At 43.1% G+C, this 16,450-nt stretch overlaps 1 protein-coding gene across 5 annotated transcripts in view; it reads right to left on the bottom strand.

The window, feature by feature from the left end:
• smad10a (SMAD family member 10a) overlaps nucleotides 1–15,287 on the bottom strand; it is a 36,321-nt gene extending 21,034 nt beyond the window's left edge. The window contains exons 1-2 of one of the 5 annotated variants that reach the window (XM_072675623.1): nucleotides 14,988–15,287; nucleotides 5,094–5,339 (exon numbers count right to left, since the gene is read on the bottom strand). In XM_072675623.1, coding sequence (XP_072531724.1) covers nucleotides 5,094–5,330 — 237 coding nt within the window. In that variant the 5' untranslated portion in view covers nucleotides 5,331–5,339; nucleotides 14,988–15,287. Of the gene's footprint in view, nucleotides 1–5,093; nucleotides 5,340–14,351; nucleotides 14,663–14,987 lie in introns of those variants that run through there. The other 4 variants (XM_072675624.1, XM_072675622.1, XM_072675621.1 and 1 more) reach the window with 4 other exon arrangements.
• Between the last annotated feature and the right edge of the window lie 1,163 nt (nucleotides 15,288–16,450).

Raw genomic sequence — 16,450 nt, 5'->3', positions numbered from 1 at the left:
AAGTAAATGATTCCATAGTGTTTTGAGGCTGAACTTGACATTTTGTAGAGTGCATGTATTACAAATGATTTCATATATTAAATAAAAGGTAATACATGCACTCTATAAAATGTTGAGTATATATATATATTACATTTCATTTTGAATGGACCAATAGAAATGCTCCAAAATTGTCATTTTTAGAGTTCATATATATATATATATATATATATGTGTGTGTGTGTGTGTGTGTGTGTGTGTGTTTTATATGCTATATATTTTATGTTTTTTTTCTGAATCTGCCAGATTGCTCCTAAATTACAGCATTTAGCTTTCGCTCTTATCCACAGCAACATACAAGGTTACTCATATTAGAGGTGGGCCAGTGTAGTGCAGCATAGTCACCCAGACCAGGAATCGAACATCGGTCTCCCACCCATAGTGTGATAGCTCACTGGAAATAGTCAGGTTATCTGTTGTTCCACACCAATCATGGAATAAAACTGGACTTCCATTGAAAATGAAAAAGGGTTTCAAGGTTGTTTAGGTTGTTTTTTCCCCCAACGATATGTATGTATACTATAATTCAGTACAATGTCTATATTTACAAGTGTCTATATCTAAAACATATTTCTAATGTGTACATAATTTTGACATAAATGAAACATGAACATTTTCGTGTATTAAATTGAATTAAATTGAAATGATAAAGTAAATGATTCCATAGTGTTTCTCTAGTTAACTCATATATAGAGCCTCAAAAACATTTGGCTCAGCTTATACTAAAAAGCTCTTTTACTAATGTTTTGAGGCTCAACTTGGCATTTTATAGAGTGCATGTCTTACAAATGATTTCATATATTAAATAAATGGTAATACATGCACTCTATAAAATGTTTAGTATACATGAACATATATATATATATATATATATAAAAGTCAGCATTAAAAATGTTTTTGACACAATCGGAATATAAAAATGCTCCAATTTGTTTTTACACTTCAATTGAAAATTACATTTTAATAACATAAAAAGCAAAATATATATATTTTTTTTAAATACTACAAACAGTAACAAAAAGTTTTTTCCTTCTTGTTTTTCCCCAACGATATGTTTTATACAGGGTCCATCTCTCGAAACAATATCTCTTCAATATAAGTATGTATATGTAATAATACCCCCATGGTACGAAAATGTAATAATAATACCTATGAATAATAAGAAATGGTTTTGTCCTTGCTTTCGTAAGGGCACTCTCTCTCTCTCTCTCGCTCTCCCTCTTTCTCTCTCTCACTCACAAACACACACACACACACACACACACACACATCAATACACATGCAGAAGTGCTTTTGTGTTGCCTGAATAACATCTTGTGTGTGTATATAATGGAAAGTCCAAACCCCTTCTACACACTCGCGCAGAGAAAATAGATGGCCTTAACTTAACCCAGCCCCTTTCCTGTGTTTCAGACAAAACAGCCCTCACTCGCTCTTTGCCCCCCCCCCCTCACTCCCCCCTTCTACATCCCCCCTCTTCTTCCCCCCATCTCTCTTCACCGGAGCAGTGAGATAATCTTGCACTCTTTCTTTATCAGACGCTAGCTGTCCCTCGCTGCGTAATCAAGCTGCTCACAACTTCTTCATCAGCGTGTCCTTCCTAGCACTAACGCCAGTGTGAGGCAGGGAATAATTACTGCATTCGAATGTGTTCATCAATTTCTCATAATTCGACTGAATACATGAAAACTATTTTATTTGTATTTTTTTTTTTTCATGTTGTCAATAAATGTGTTTGTGTTTTATTTACGTGGAAAAATCCAACATACCAGCATAAATGTGTTTGTTTTGTTTTTTTCATTTTTATATGGGTGGGAAAAACAATATATGTGTGTGTATGTGTGTGTAAGCATATCTAAACCTCATGGCTTTGCGTTTTAAGATTTCTTAACTCTGAGCTATTTTGTTGCTCTTGTAGGGCAGTCCTGTTTTTGCGGGCTGGTGTTCCTACAAAGTCAGGACATTTATGTCTTGGAAAATATACAAAACCAAACCAGAGACACACACAGACACAAGTATGACGACTGATAAGTGGCAGCTAAACAAGGACCTCGCGAACCAATGTTGTCAGATCATCTTACTACAAGGGGAAAGCCTGCATTCCACCAACATGAAAGAATCCACGCGTACACAGCGCAGGCCATAAAGTTCACTTAAAGGGACAATCATTGCAATTTAAAAGCTCAAAGCACCACAAATCTTACTGACAGCTCTGAAGACAACAAGCACAGGATCAGGACCAGCATTCGCAGGCTCACACTGTTCCACTGCTACAGTACAAACAAAGAACAAACAGAGTACAATGGATCAAACCAACGCTAGGCCACAAGATCAAATCAAATGTGCTGTATCAGATCAAAAACAAACACACCACAAAAACAACAACAACACAAATCATCACCTTTACACTACCACCAGATTTAGACAACCATCACCAAACCACATTTGAAAATATCACCAAACAGCAATCAAACCTCCTTCAAAACACAGCTAAACAACCATCAAACCATGTTTAAAAGCAAAATCCAAACAACCATTAAAGCACCTTCATAAACACCACCTAACATCTTCAAAACCACCATCAAACTACCTCAAACAATCCTCTATCAAACCACCTTCAAAATCTCCAAACTACCATCAAGCCTTCTTCAGAACACCACCAAACAATCACCAACCCATGTTCAAAACCAAACAATCTTCAAAAACCGCCACCAAATTACTCCAAAACCACCTTCACAAATATGACCCAACCACCTTCAGTTACCCAACTAAACCATGTTCACGAAAAACACTACCAGGCTGCTACCTTTAAAAACCACCACCAAACTACTACCAAGCCACTTTCAAAAAACACAACCAAAAAGGCAACCAAACCACCTTAACACCCCAAACCAACTTCGAAAACACCCCCAAACCAGCTTCAAAAACACCCCAAACCACCTTTAAAACGACAACCAAACCACCTCCAAAACACAATCAAACCAGCTTCAAAAACACCCCCAAACCAGCTTCAGAAACACTACTAAACCAGCTTCAGAAACACCCCCAAACCAGCTTCAAAGACACAATCAAACCAGCTTCAGAAACACCCCAAACCAGCTTCAGAAACACTACTAAACCAGCTTCAGAAACACCCCCAAACCAGCTTCAAAGACACAATCAAACCAGCTTCAGAAACACCCCAAACCAGCTTCAGAAACACCCCCAAACCAGCTTCAAAAACCAAATCAAACCAGCTTCAAAAACCAAATCAAACCAGTTTCAAAACACCCCCAAACCAGCTTCAAGCCTTGCATTCAAGCCTTGCACCCCCAAACCAACTTCAGAAACACCCCAAACCAGCTTCAAAAACACCCCCAAACCAGCTTTAGAAACACCCCCAAACCACCTTCAAAATCACCCTAAACCAGCTTTAAAAACACCCCAAACCACCTTCAAAATCACCCCAAACCAACTTCACAATCACCCCAAACCACCTTCAAAATCACCCCAAACCACCTTCAAAATCACCCACAAACCACCTTCAGAAACACCCCAAACCACCTCCAAAATCACCCACAAACCACCTTCAAAATCACCCACAAACCACCTTCAAAATCACCCCAAACCACCTTCAAAATCACCCACAAACCACCTTCAGAAACACCCCAAACCACCTCCAAAACACAATCAAACCAGCTTCAAAAACACCCCAAACCAGCTTTACAAACACCCAAAACCAACTTCAAAATCATCCCCAAACCACCTTCAAAATCACCCCCAAACCACCTTCAGAAACACCCCAAACCAGCTTCAGACACACCCCCAAACCACCTTCAAAATCACCCCCAAACCAGCTTCAGAAACACCCCAAACCAGCTTCAGAAACACCCCAAACCACCTTCAGAAACACCCCAAACCAGCTTCAGAAACACCCCAAACCAGCTTCAGAAACACCCCAAACCAGCTTCAAAATCACCCCAAACCAGCTTCAGAAACACCCCAAACCAGCTTCAAAATCACCCCAAACCAGCTTCAAAATCACCCCAAACCAGCTTCAAAATCACCCCCAAACCACCTTCAAAATCACCCCAAACCAGCTTCAGAAACACCCCAAACCACCTTCAGAAACACCCCAAACCAGCTTCAGAAACACCCCAAACCAGCTTCAAAATCACCCCAAACCAGCTTCAGAAACACCCCAAACCAGCTTCAAAATCACCCCAAACCAGCTTTAAAACGACAACCAAACCAGCTTCAAAGACACAATCAAACCAGCTTCAAAAACCAAATCAAACCAGCTTCAAAAACCAAATCAAACCAGCTTCAAGCCTTGCATTCAAGCCTTGCACCCCCAAACCAACTTCAGAAACACCCCAAACCAGCTTCAGACACACCACCAAACCAGCTTCAGACACCCCCCCAAATCAACTTTAGACACACCACCAAACCAGCTTCAGACACCCCCCCAAATCAACCAAAAAAAACACCTCCAAACCACAATCAAACCACCTTCAGAATCACCCCAAACCAGCTTCAAAATCACCCCAAACCAGCTTCAAAATCACCCCAAACCAGCTTCAGAAACACCCCAAACCAGCGGTCTGAGATGGACACCATGTGAACATGTTTAAGTCGCTGAAAAAAAGCAGAATCTGTAAAAAGCTAACATATGGAACCGCCCACGCTGACTGGCACAATATCCCGGAGCACTCCACATCCTCTGCTGTTACACACACCTTACCAAGGCACTTGTCTGCTGCCATCGTAAGCTGTGATGCCTGCTGTCTCCATACTGCGCTCGGCTCTGTCCTTCATTACTGGTCCATGAACTGCTTTTGACAGCTGAGCAGATCCCTTTTTAATGCAAGCTGTGCAAGGTACCACTGACCGACTTCACAGGCTGACCGAAATATCAGTTTAGCTAAGCTTTTACCTTCAATAAGAGAAGAATGTGACCCATGTCCATTCCAGATGCTTTGTAGATCCCTTAGCTTACCTAACCTCAGCCCAAAGTTGAGCCTAACCCTAGGATAACGATTAACCACCAAGTTTACAAGAGACAACAGGCCCACCTGCAGCCTGCCGTCCAGCGTCCTCTGAATGGTGACACACTTGCTGGGATGGACTCCATTGGTAGTGATGGCAGTGATAAGAGAGTCCAGCTCGTCTTTCTTCTCCTTGAGTTTCTTCACCAGGCTCTCGATCGCCCTCTTGGCGAAGCCCTCGTTCTCCCCGCCTTGTCTGTGGCACATGAGGCTGTGCACGATGCTGAGGCACGCGTCATTACTGTTGGGGGGGTTCACCGACATCCTGCTGCCCTAACAGATGGGGTTACAGAGAACAACAACACTGTCAGCACACTCATACACACACACACACACACACACACACACACTTCAGCTTCATTGTGGTCACATGGTTTAGTTAGGGCTGTCATCTCATGTCATCCTTCCAGCTTGGTAAGACCCCCCCGCCCACTCACCTCCTATTGCTAGCAGTTACTGCGTATTCAGCTGCCCCGCGACTATGACGGGGGGCCTACAGCAGCTAGCTAGGGGGCCTACAGTAGCTAGGGTGGGATTTGGAAATGACTACAATTGTAAGTGGACGCAATGTGCTTCATCAGAGTGTATTTATTACCCCCAATAATTCAGCATCCCTTATTTGAACCTGAGGAGAACCAGAGCCTCAGGAGGACCACACCCACAAAGCTGACTCGGGGGCAGGGGAGGGGGGGGTGAGTGGACGGGGCGAACTACCGAGACTCAGCTGGTGTTATGGGAGGCTAGAGGAGGGTGCGTGGAGCCGGGGTTCCCCCCTGTGCTGAAGAGAGCAGAAAAGGAGGAGGGAGGTGATGGGGTGGTGGTGGTGGTGGGTGCGACGCCAGTGGTCATGAAGGTGGACGGGGTAAGGATGGGTAAAAGGGTCAAACTAGGAAAATGTGACCCTTGGAATCCCTCCAGTCCATCATAGGGTACCACACACACTCACCCAAACCTAGGAGACAATGCCTGACTGTTGATTCTGTTTTAGTAGCAAATGGAACCATCCAGAGGCTCTGCGAAAGGTCTCTGCGCATGGCCAAAAGTTTGTAGACACCTGCTCATCCAGCACTTTTTTGGAAATCAAGGGTAATAAAAGGGAGTTTAGCCCCTTCTTCCTCCAGTAACAGCCTCTACTCCTCTAGTGGTTATGTGCACTAGATGTTAGAACATTGTTGTGAGGTGGATTTGATTGCGTTCAGCCCCATGAGAGTGTATTAGCGAAGTCAGGGACGTACTGAAGTTGGATGATTAGTTTTGCCACTCCGGCAACTCATCCCAAACGTACTGGATGGAGCTCCATCACCCCGGAGAACACAGTTCCGCCGCGGTTTGCACACTGGGCATTGGGCACGGTGACCAAAGGCTCATTTTAAGCTGCTTCAAAGCATCCTTTTCAATTGGTTCAATGAATTTCTGTAGAGATCCTGTCGGACATATCATATCATGCTTTCTTTAAAGCTGCCTTTATTCTTTTTAAACTCCTCCACAAAGGAATTGAAACCTACAGCCTTGCGCTCATAGTGCGAATCAATTTTCTGCTATGCCGCAGAGAAGAAAGTAATCAAAGTAGCCGGAGGCAAAAGGTCTCCCTTTTTTAATAAAGGGAAGGTAAGTTCTACAGCCTTGTCAAGAACCTTGTAAGACCTTTTGCTTAAGAGAACAAAACACGAAAAGCGTTTTCATGAAAAACTTTTGCAGCCGCGGTTCATTCAGACAGCTGAATACACCGCTAAAGAGGTGGCTGATCGTCTGAATTCGGTTTTACAGATTCAGAGATTAAGTGACCTCTGAAGACCATCACTTTTATTCAGAGCTGGAAAAAACACAAGCACTTTGGGTTGTGTATGAAAAACCAAGTTTCTTGAGAGCTGCTGTGCAGGCATCGCTTTCGCTAGCTCAAAGAGCCGTCTGTCATGAGACTGAACAACACCATCTTTACCAGCTTTATCATTTATGGAGAGAGCGAGAGATGAATATACAGCACATTCTTGATGTAACATGTCACACATCACAAGCTATCAGCAATGAAAAGTCTGGAAAAGTTCAGTTCGTTTCCGCTGGAAAAACTGCCAGCGAATGAAGAGCTGACAGTCCACCCAAGTGGTGGAACGAACTTCCCCTGGGTGTTTGAAAGACAGAGTCGCGCCCTGTCTTCAAACAAAAAAATCTGAAGACCCACCTCTTCCCAGCATCCTAAGGCAGTGTAGAGTCGAGTATTGTGGACTCCATACTGACTTTTGTATTTAGTAGTATCTACGCTTCGAGGCATCTTCTAGTTTCTGGCCTATACAGTATCTAAGCTTGGAGGCATCTTCTGGATTCTAGTCTACACAGTATCTAAGCTAAGAGGCATCTTCTGGATTCTAGTCTACACAGTATCTAAGCTAAGAGGCATCTTCTGGATTCTAGTCTATACAGTATCTAACCTTAGAGGCATCTTCTGGATTCTAGTCTATACAGTATCTAAGCTAAGAGGCATCTTCTGGATTCTAGTCTATACAGTATCTAACCTTAGAGGCATCTACTGGATTCTAGTCTATACAGTATCTAAGCTAAGAGGTATCTTCTGGATTCTAGTCTATACAGTATCTAAGCTAAGAGGTATCTTCTGAATTCTAGTCTATACAGTATCTAAGCTTAGAGGCATCTTCTGGATTCTAGTCTATACAGTATCTAAGCTAAGAGGTATCTTCTGAATTCTAGTCTATACAGTATCTAAGCTTAGAGGCATCTTCTGGATTCTAGTCTATACAGTATCTAAGCTTGGAGGCATCTTCTGGATCCTAGCCTATACAGTATTCCAGCTTAGAGGCATCTTCTGGATTCTAGTCTACACAGTATTCCAGCTTAGAGGCATCTTCTGGATTCTAGTCTACACAGTATTCCAGCTTAGAGGCATCTTCTGGATTCTAGCCTATACAGTATTCCAGCTTAGAGGCATCTTCTGGATCCTAGCCTATACAGTATTCCAGCTTAGAGGCATCTTCTGGATTCTAGCCTATACAGTATCTAAGCTTAGAGGCATCTTCTGGATTCTAGCCTATACAGTATCTAAGCTTAGAGGTATCTTCTAGATTATAGCATATAATGTATCTAAGCTCGGCGGCATCTTCTGGATTCTAGTCTACACAGTATCTAAGCTTAGAGGCATCTTCTGGATTCTAGACTATACAGTGTCTAAGCTTAGAGGCATCTTCTGGATTTTAGTCTATACAGTATCTAAGCTAAGAGGCATCTTCTGGATTCTAGTCTATACAGTATCTAAGCTTAGAGGCATCTTCTGGATTCTAGTCTATACAGTATCTAAGCTTAGAGGCATCTTCTGGATTCTAGCCTATACAGTATCTAAGCTTAGAGGTACCTTCTGGATCCTAGTCTATACAGTATCTAAGCTTAGAGGCATCTTCTGGATCCTAGTCTATACAGTATCTAAGCTAAGAGGCATCTTCTGGATTCTAGTCTATACAGTATCTAAGCTAAGAGGCATCTTCTGGATTCTAGTCTATACAGTGTCTAAGCTTAGAGGCATCTTCTAGATTCTAGTCTATACAGTATCTAAGCTAAGAGGCATCTTCTGGATTCTAGTCTATACAGTATTTAAGCTTAGAGGCATCTTCTGGATCCTAGCCTATACAGTATCTAAGCTTAGAGGCATCTTCTAGATCTTAGTCTATACAGTATCTAATCTTTTATGCACGAAAACCAGACAGGAATTTTTACATGATCATATTTTAACCTTTAACCCCTCCGAATTAAACACCCCTCTATTTTTTCTCTTTGGCTGCCATGTATTCTGCTTCGTTCAGACACTCCAGACTGAAACTCTCTTTATAAATGGAACAGATTAACCCACAACAACCCATCCAGTTTCGGATAACTCCACTCGTACTTCAACCTTGAGAAACTCTCAAATTTTAAGAAGGCCACTTTGGACTAGAGCTGGCAACATTTGTCTGAACCAGAAAGCACCCCGACGTGATCGGTCATTTCTCGAATGTGGGTCGGGCTCAGGTCAAGTCTTCAGATTTCACGTTCCGCCCCTCGCTGTCTGTACAGCAGCCCCAGTCACCCTTTTCAGGGCTTGACTTTAGACCACGACCCCCCCTCCCCAACCAAATCCATCTACACCACACCTTCTTAAGTTCCTGTTTCATACTTCTTCCGGTAATTAACGAGAATCAAGCGCCAGCAGCACCCTGGGGTGGGAGGAACCCCTGTCACCCCAGCCACAAACTGCAGAACCTCCTACCATTCAAGAGGAGACACAGCAGCAGTCGTGTCAGAACCACAAACCACAAATTCGCTCCACACTACACAAATGAAACACTGCTGTCCATATACTGCACCCACTGGATTCATTTATTTTACATATCTGTAGATGGATGTATGGACGGACAGATAGATAGATAGATAGATAGATAGATAGATTGATAGCTAGACAGACAGACTGGCCGCCCTACCCTTTTCAATTACTTCTCTCCCCATCCTTACTTCTAAGATTCTTCAAATGCGTTCCTGTTTACACTAGCTAGCTAACATTTACTTCACCTTGAGTTCACAGCTCTTGCTCTTTCTCCCAACTGTAGTCTGCTGTACTTACCTTTTAGTCCTTAGGTTTCCAGCTACTCAAACCAACATCAATGCATACTCAAACTGCTGTTCAATTTTAATTTTTAAAAATTTGAATAGTTCATAGTTAATAGGTGTTAACCTGGTATATAGCCCAGACAATCACTACAGCTATGAACAAATGCCATCTCTGCTGTAGCTCCACGTTAAACTGCACAGACATCTGCACTAGTCCAGACCACACGGCCCAACTGAACTGATTCAGACCAGAGAAAGTCATCTATAGGTGTGAAAACGTTCTATAGAGCTGGGAGTATATGGAAAAAAAGACATTTTTTCCTATATACGATATTTATCGCAATATTTTGTAATGTAAAAGCGTAAATAAATAAAAAAAAACGCTATCCAAATACTCTCCCATACTGAGTACTGTGATTTTTACTCCAAATATGCTTCACTCTATTGAATTAAATAAGACTGATTACACTCTTTGTAATGTGCTCTTTAAGCACTGACGATATCCACGATTCACACATAGAAGCATATTGTGTTCCATGATAGCAAAATGTATCACAATAAGATAAAATATTGTCATATTGCCCAGCTCTACCTAAGACATGCGCTTAACCAATCCTGGGGCATGGAAGAACTACAACAGGTCTTTAATAAATAAGCGACTAAATCTTTTTTTAGTTTTTAAGTTTAGCCAGAATTTCTTTCTTTCAGCAGTCCCTCGGCTAGCTAGTCATTACACTCTGGACTCTGCACACACACAATGCATTAGACATCTACAGAAGGCTGTGAACATCACAAGCAGCTGCAAATTTAGTGAGTAGCGCTTTCTATGGTGTATAGGTCTTAACGTCAGTTCCTAAGCTGTGCACTACATAGCGAAGCACAATATGTATTTCGGAGTTGTGTTCCCACCCTTGTCTTCTCCAGTACTAATGTTAAGAGCTGTCACAGTCTCATATTTCTTCTTTAAAAGCTACTGCACTTCAAAATGTGCTGTTTTTAATTAAAGCTCTTCGCTTAAGAAGAGCAACTAACGTCATGCTCAAACTGCTCAAACACTGTACTACCCCACGGGAAGAAACATGCGAATAACAACATCGCATTACACAGTGTAAGTGTGCTGTATCAAGATAGATTCGCTACAGGATCAGACTGGACTCATTCCTTTTTTTCTACCCTAATATTGCCCCCAGCATTTGCTGCTGAAAACGAGCCAATACTGACTATAAGACCATGCATACCAATACCAATCTAGTCATGTCCATTCACAAACTCTACACTCATACTTGTTCCAATTCATACACACCCATATCCATCCATATCCTATCTGTACCCACCCCTACCAACAATATCCATCTATACCAACCCACCTATACACATCAATAAGCATATCCATTCCCATCCATATCCATCTATACACATCTATACCCATCCATACTCCATGCCTATCTATACCCATTAATACCAAACCATACTCATACCCTAGCCCTATGCATCTATAGCCATCTATTCCCAGTCATTCACACCCACACCCATACCCACATTCATTCCCATCCATACCTATCTGTACCCATCTATACTCATCCATACCTATATATGACCACCCATACCAACTATATCCATCTATACCAACCCATACCCATCTATACACATCCATACCCATCCATATCTATCTATACACATTTATTCTTATCCATGCCTATCTACACCCATCCAAACTTACATCTATTCCCATATGTGCCAATCTATACCCATATATACTCCATACCTATCTATACCTATTAATACCAACTCATACTCATACCCATTCCTATCCCTTTGCATCTATAGCCATCTATTCTCAGCACATTTTGTCTCATTCACACCCATATTTAGCCACCTATACCCACCTATACCACCTATTCACAAACAACTCACATCCATTCCCGTTCATACCCATCAATACTCATCCATACCTATATATGCCCACCCATACCAACTATACCCATCTATACCAACCCATACTCATCTATACACATCCATACCATATCCATTCCCATCCATATGCACCTATACACATTTATTCTTATATATCCAAACTTACATCTATTCCCATATCCCATATCTGCCAATCTATACCCACCTATACTCCATACCTATCTATACCCACCCATACCAATCTATACCCATTAATACCAACCCATACTCATACCCATTCCTATCCCTATGCATCTATAGCCATCTGTTCCCAGTACTTTTCACCCATCTTTAGCCACCTATACCATCTATTTACATCAATACCCACATCCATTGCAATCCATACCCATCTGTACTCCTCCATACCTATCTATGCCCACCCATACCAACTATATCCATCTATACCAACCCATACACATCCATTCCCATCCTTATCCTTCTATACCAACAAATACCATCCGTATCCATCTATACCCACCAATACCCATCTCTACACATCAATATCCACATCCATACCTATCTATACCCACCCATACCGATCTATACCCATGCGTATACTCACTTAGCCCTATGCAACTAAAGCCATCAATTCCTAGCCATTCCCATCCAAACCCATCTTCGCCCACCTATACCATTTATACGCATCTATACCCATCCATACCTATCTATAAGCATCTATACCGTCAATATCCACCCATAACCATACCCACTTTTCTCCCTATGCATCTACAACCATCCATTCCCAGACCATTCCCATCCATACCTATGCATTGTTTTATTCATGACTGAACTCACACTGAGTGTGATGTAATCAGATAAACATATTAGTCCTGCTCTGTATGTAATCAGCGTAGGTCACAGAAGCCCTGTTTGCATGGCCTGTCCTGTTTCACGCCTCGAGCAGAAAGAAAGACTGATGTATTACTCTGTTATTACATCATGGGCATTGTAGTTAACCAAGCAGCTGCCTGCTTTTGTCAAGACTGTCAATCAAGGACCCTACAGGCTGTTCGGAAAGCAGAAATACGCACCGCCAAGGTTTAAACAGCGGAGTTGTGCAGGGTAGGGGTGGCCAGATCGATACTGAACAGGGTTGCTGCACAATTAAATGCTTTTTAATGCATGTGTTACGGCCAAGGAAAAATAGCGCAACTTCCACTGCACTGCAAACAAACACGCTTATGCATGCATTAGCGGCATGCATCTTTTCAGCGTGTTCAATTCTATTAGCAAATATCTAGATTTCTCTAGTTGCTGACCAAACTAGATAGTTTGGTTGGCGGACAAGACTGAATATTCTGGACTAGGGGTGCAACAATGCATTAAAACACTGTGATATTGCTATGCAAAATCCATGACACTGCCCATCCAAGATGAAATTAGGGATGCACGATCCACCTTTTTCTGTTCCGATACAGATACCGATACATGAACTTTGCGTATCGGCTGATACCCGATACCCGATCCGATGCCACTGTTCAATTAATAAGCCATATACCTGATCATCTGGGAGAGACTTAAGGCATCAGAATTGGCGTAATCAAAACTTTACTAACTTAAAACAAACTACAACTAAGGAACACAGATAGAAATGAACCCAATTTCTGTTTATTGGCTACTAAAATAAATAACTGTGCCTGGCCTCGGCACAGTGTTGTCCGGGCTCAGGACATTTATTCTGAAATCAGAAGCTAAGCAGCTGCTTATATGGAAGACAAGCTGGATTACTCGCTAAGAGATGATGACAGGCCCAGGGCTCCACACTTGCTGTTTGCTATGATATGTTTATCACATCTGTAAGTTAGTCTGATCCTGGGTTATCAAGCCTAGAATCGGGAATCGGCTTCAGTGAATGGACCGGTCCGTTGAAGCAGACCAATTATCCGATACCCGATCAAGCTAATTTTGTTAGTATCGGGACCGATATCCGATCCTAGTATCGGATCGGTGCATCCCTCGTCGAAATTAGTGGAAACCAAAGTCCAGCACATGCATACAGACATCATTTTTCTTCATTCAATGTTGTTGTTGTTGTTTTTTTTGCTAAATATTGTCAGAATGTCAATAACTCGGGATGGTGAACGTGGGCTGAGTATATTGTCACATCCCTATTCTGGATATCAGACAGTTCTGATATATATGTTATATATAGGTTACAGGTAATATTTAATAATCTTGCTGTCTAAGAGAACACCGTCGAACGCTTCTCAGCTTGACCTCTTAACGAAACTACATGTAACTTCGATAATGGAACATTTCGAACCCTAACCCTAACCCTAACCCCCGTTTCTCACTGTGAGAAGAGCTTAAAAGGGCCCATATTGTGTTGGAAGTAGTCTTTTCCCCCCATGCTTAAGTTTCCAGACCGTACCTAATTTTGGTGAAGAGGCTATTCAGCCTACAGCAGTTTAGCCCCACCCATTCACCAGCATCCCAGCCTGGACTGCTTTTGCTTTCGGAGGTGAGGCGCAGTCCAGGGCAGCCAATCAGAAAAAAACAGGGGGTCATTTACATATGTCAACTCCCCCCAAAAACAGCACTGTACAGCAACACTGTACAGTAAACCACTGTCTAATTCTTAGGGATGGGTATTAGGTTTGAAAGCGGTCATGTAAACGTCTGTAGTGCACAACCGCCCCTCCACACACACACACACACACACACACATTATAAATGGACCTCAAGGACAAACAACAACAACAACAACAACAAGATACCTAAAAGTATGACTATCTGATGTGGTACCTGTATATGTATGTGGTACCTGGGCCTACAGGCCAATTCAGCCAACGCAGAGTGATTCCTCCTAGTTTCTGACCACAGTCTCCCATAGATGCTGACCAAGACACCACCATCTGCTCTCATCTCACTCCCAGTGTGATAGGGAAAGGAGCCCTATTTTAGAGCAGCTGCAGACTGTGGTAACATGGTATGGTCCAGACATGTGAAAGACCTGTGTCTGGCTATGCAGTGGTTGTCCAGGGGTCCAGAACCTGTTGAGGGCTGCCGGACAATTGCAGCAGCAGCGAGCTCTGTGGCTATCTAGTTCTGCTCAGTGCAATCCTATACCTGCTGCAAAGTGAAGCCTGAGAACGGGCAACGAGCAGAGCATCTAGCGATCGAAAACACGGCAAGGTAGGAGCCGCAGCCCGGCTGCATCGATGGACATTATGGCAGACGAGGATGAAGATACGAGCCTAAGCAGAGAGCTAGTAAAGCCGGGAAACTGTCACGCCACAGTCGCGCCCTGGCGTGTGTTTATGGGGCTGAGAAGGAGGAGGAGGAGGAGGAGGAGGAGGAGGGCAGCTCCCGGGCCTCTCCGGTCTGCGTTGTAAAACGCTAATGGAGAGATTTCAATGACTTTGAAATGTTTGTACTCACATCAGCAAGAGTCTGCCAGAGAAACTCCGTCTGTGTCCGAGCAGATAGCGGAGTGCTAACCGCGCCGATCGTGCATCCCTCCCTCTCTCTCCCCTCTCTGTCTCTATTGCTCGCTCGCTCGCTCGTTTGCTCTCTCTCTCGCTCTCTCTCTCTCTCTCTCTCTCCCTCTCTGTCTGCCTCTGATCCTCTCGTCTCTCGGTTTCCTTCACTCTCTTGCTTTTTCTCCGTTTCTCTCTTTCTTTCCCCCTCTCTCTCTCTCTCTCTCGCTCTCTCTCTCGCTCTCTCTCTCTCTCTCTCTCCCTCTCTCTCTCTCGCTCGCTGTACAATAACAAAAGCGGTGCGCGTGAGCGTGAGCGTCTCTTCAGGCTCCAGCCAATCGCGGCGCCGCTCTCAGAGGGAACGGCGGCGTCCGGCCAATCCGAGCCCGTGTCCGCGCCTCGAGCCCCGCCCTCCCTGGTCTGAGGTCTGTCTGGGTCGCGTCTGGATTCACGGAATCGGCGCGACTGTTTTTTTAAGGTGGCGCCGCACAGATTACACACGCGCGCGCGCACACACACACACACACACACACACACACACACACACGCCCCACCCCCTCTACTATCCCACACTCTACTACCCCTCCCTTATAGTGCCCCCTTACGCTCTCTCTCTCTGTTAGCTACAGTTACGGCGTATAAAAATAAATAATGTACACAAATACGTATAAATAAATAAACAAATATTCATTTTATAAATTATAAATACATACACTTTTTATTTAGGGCATAGATCTTCTCTGTAAGTACTTACTACTTACTAATAAATAAAAAAAAAAAAAAAAAAAAAAATATATATATATATATATTTTTTTTTTTTTTTTTTTTTTATTATTATTTTTCCCCACAGAAGACTGTGTCTATACCAAGAGCTCTAGTTTGTGTCTCTCCGGGTAGTTCATGGTGGATTTTGAGCTACGCTTCAGATCATTTTGTTGCAGAAGCCGTCCTTCTTCCCAGCTTCAGCCTTTTCATGGTCCAATGGCCTGACGTGACGTCCGCCTCCAGGATTTGCTGGTATTTTGTGGAATCCATTCTTCTCTCCACTCGTGCAATATCGCCAATGCCGCACACAAACCCAAAAGCATGAGAAATCCACCCCAATGCTTCAGACCAGCATACGAACAGTCCTCCCCAACCGTGGTCTTCCATATGTCACCTTGACCTCCGCATCCCCTGAACTGTCTTTTATTAATTGCAGTCCACAGACAGTCTTCAGACAGCGGACCGTGTTTGATTGGTGGTGGCTCAAGCTTTGAAGAGTCAGAAAATGCGTAAAGCTTGACAACTGAATTTGATTCAGCCGATCATGATAATTACATTTGGTGACATGCACCAGGCCTAAGGTCTGGTCTTTTGCAATGCGTAGGGCTCCCAAACATTTGCACAGGCCACACTGATGTAATAAGCCCTTACTGCCCACTG

The sequence above is a fragment of the Salminus brasiliensis genome, chromosome 3 (genome assembly GCF_030463535.1).
Source record: "Salminus brasiliensis chromosome 3, fSalBra1.hap2, whole genome shotgun sequence".
NCBI classification, from domain to species: Eukaryota; Metazoa; Chordata; class Actinopteri; order Characiformes; family Bryconidae; genus Salminus; species Salminus brasiliensis.
Note: the sequence above shows the minus strand (reverse complement) of the source record. Positions and strands in the feature narration are given on the sequence as shown.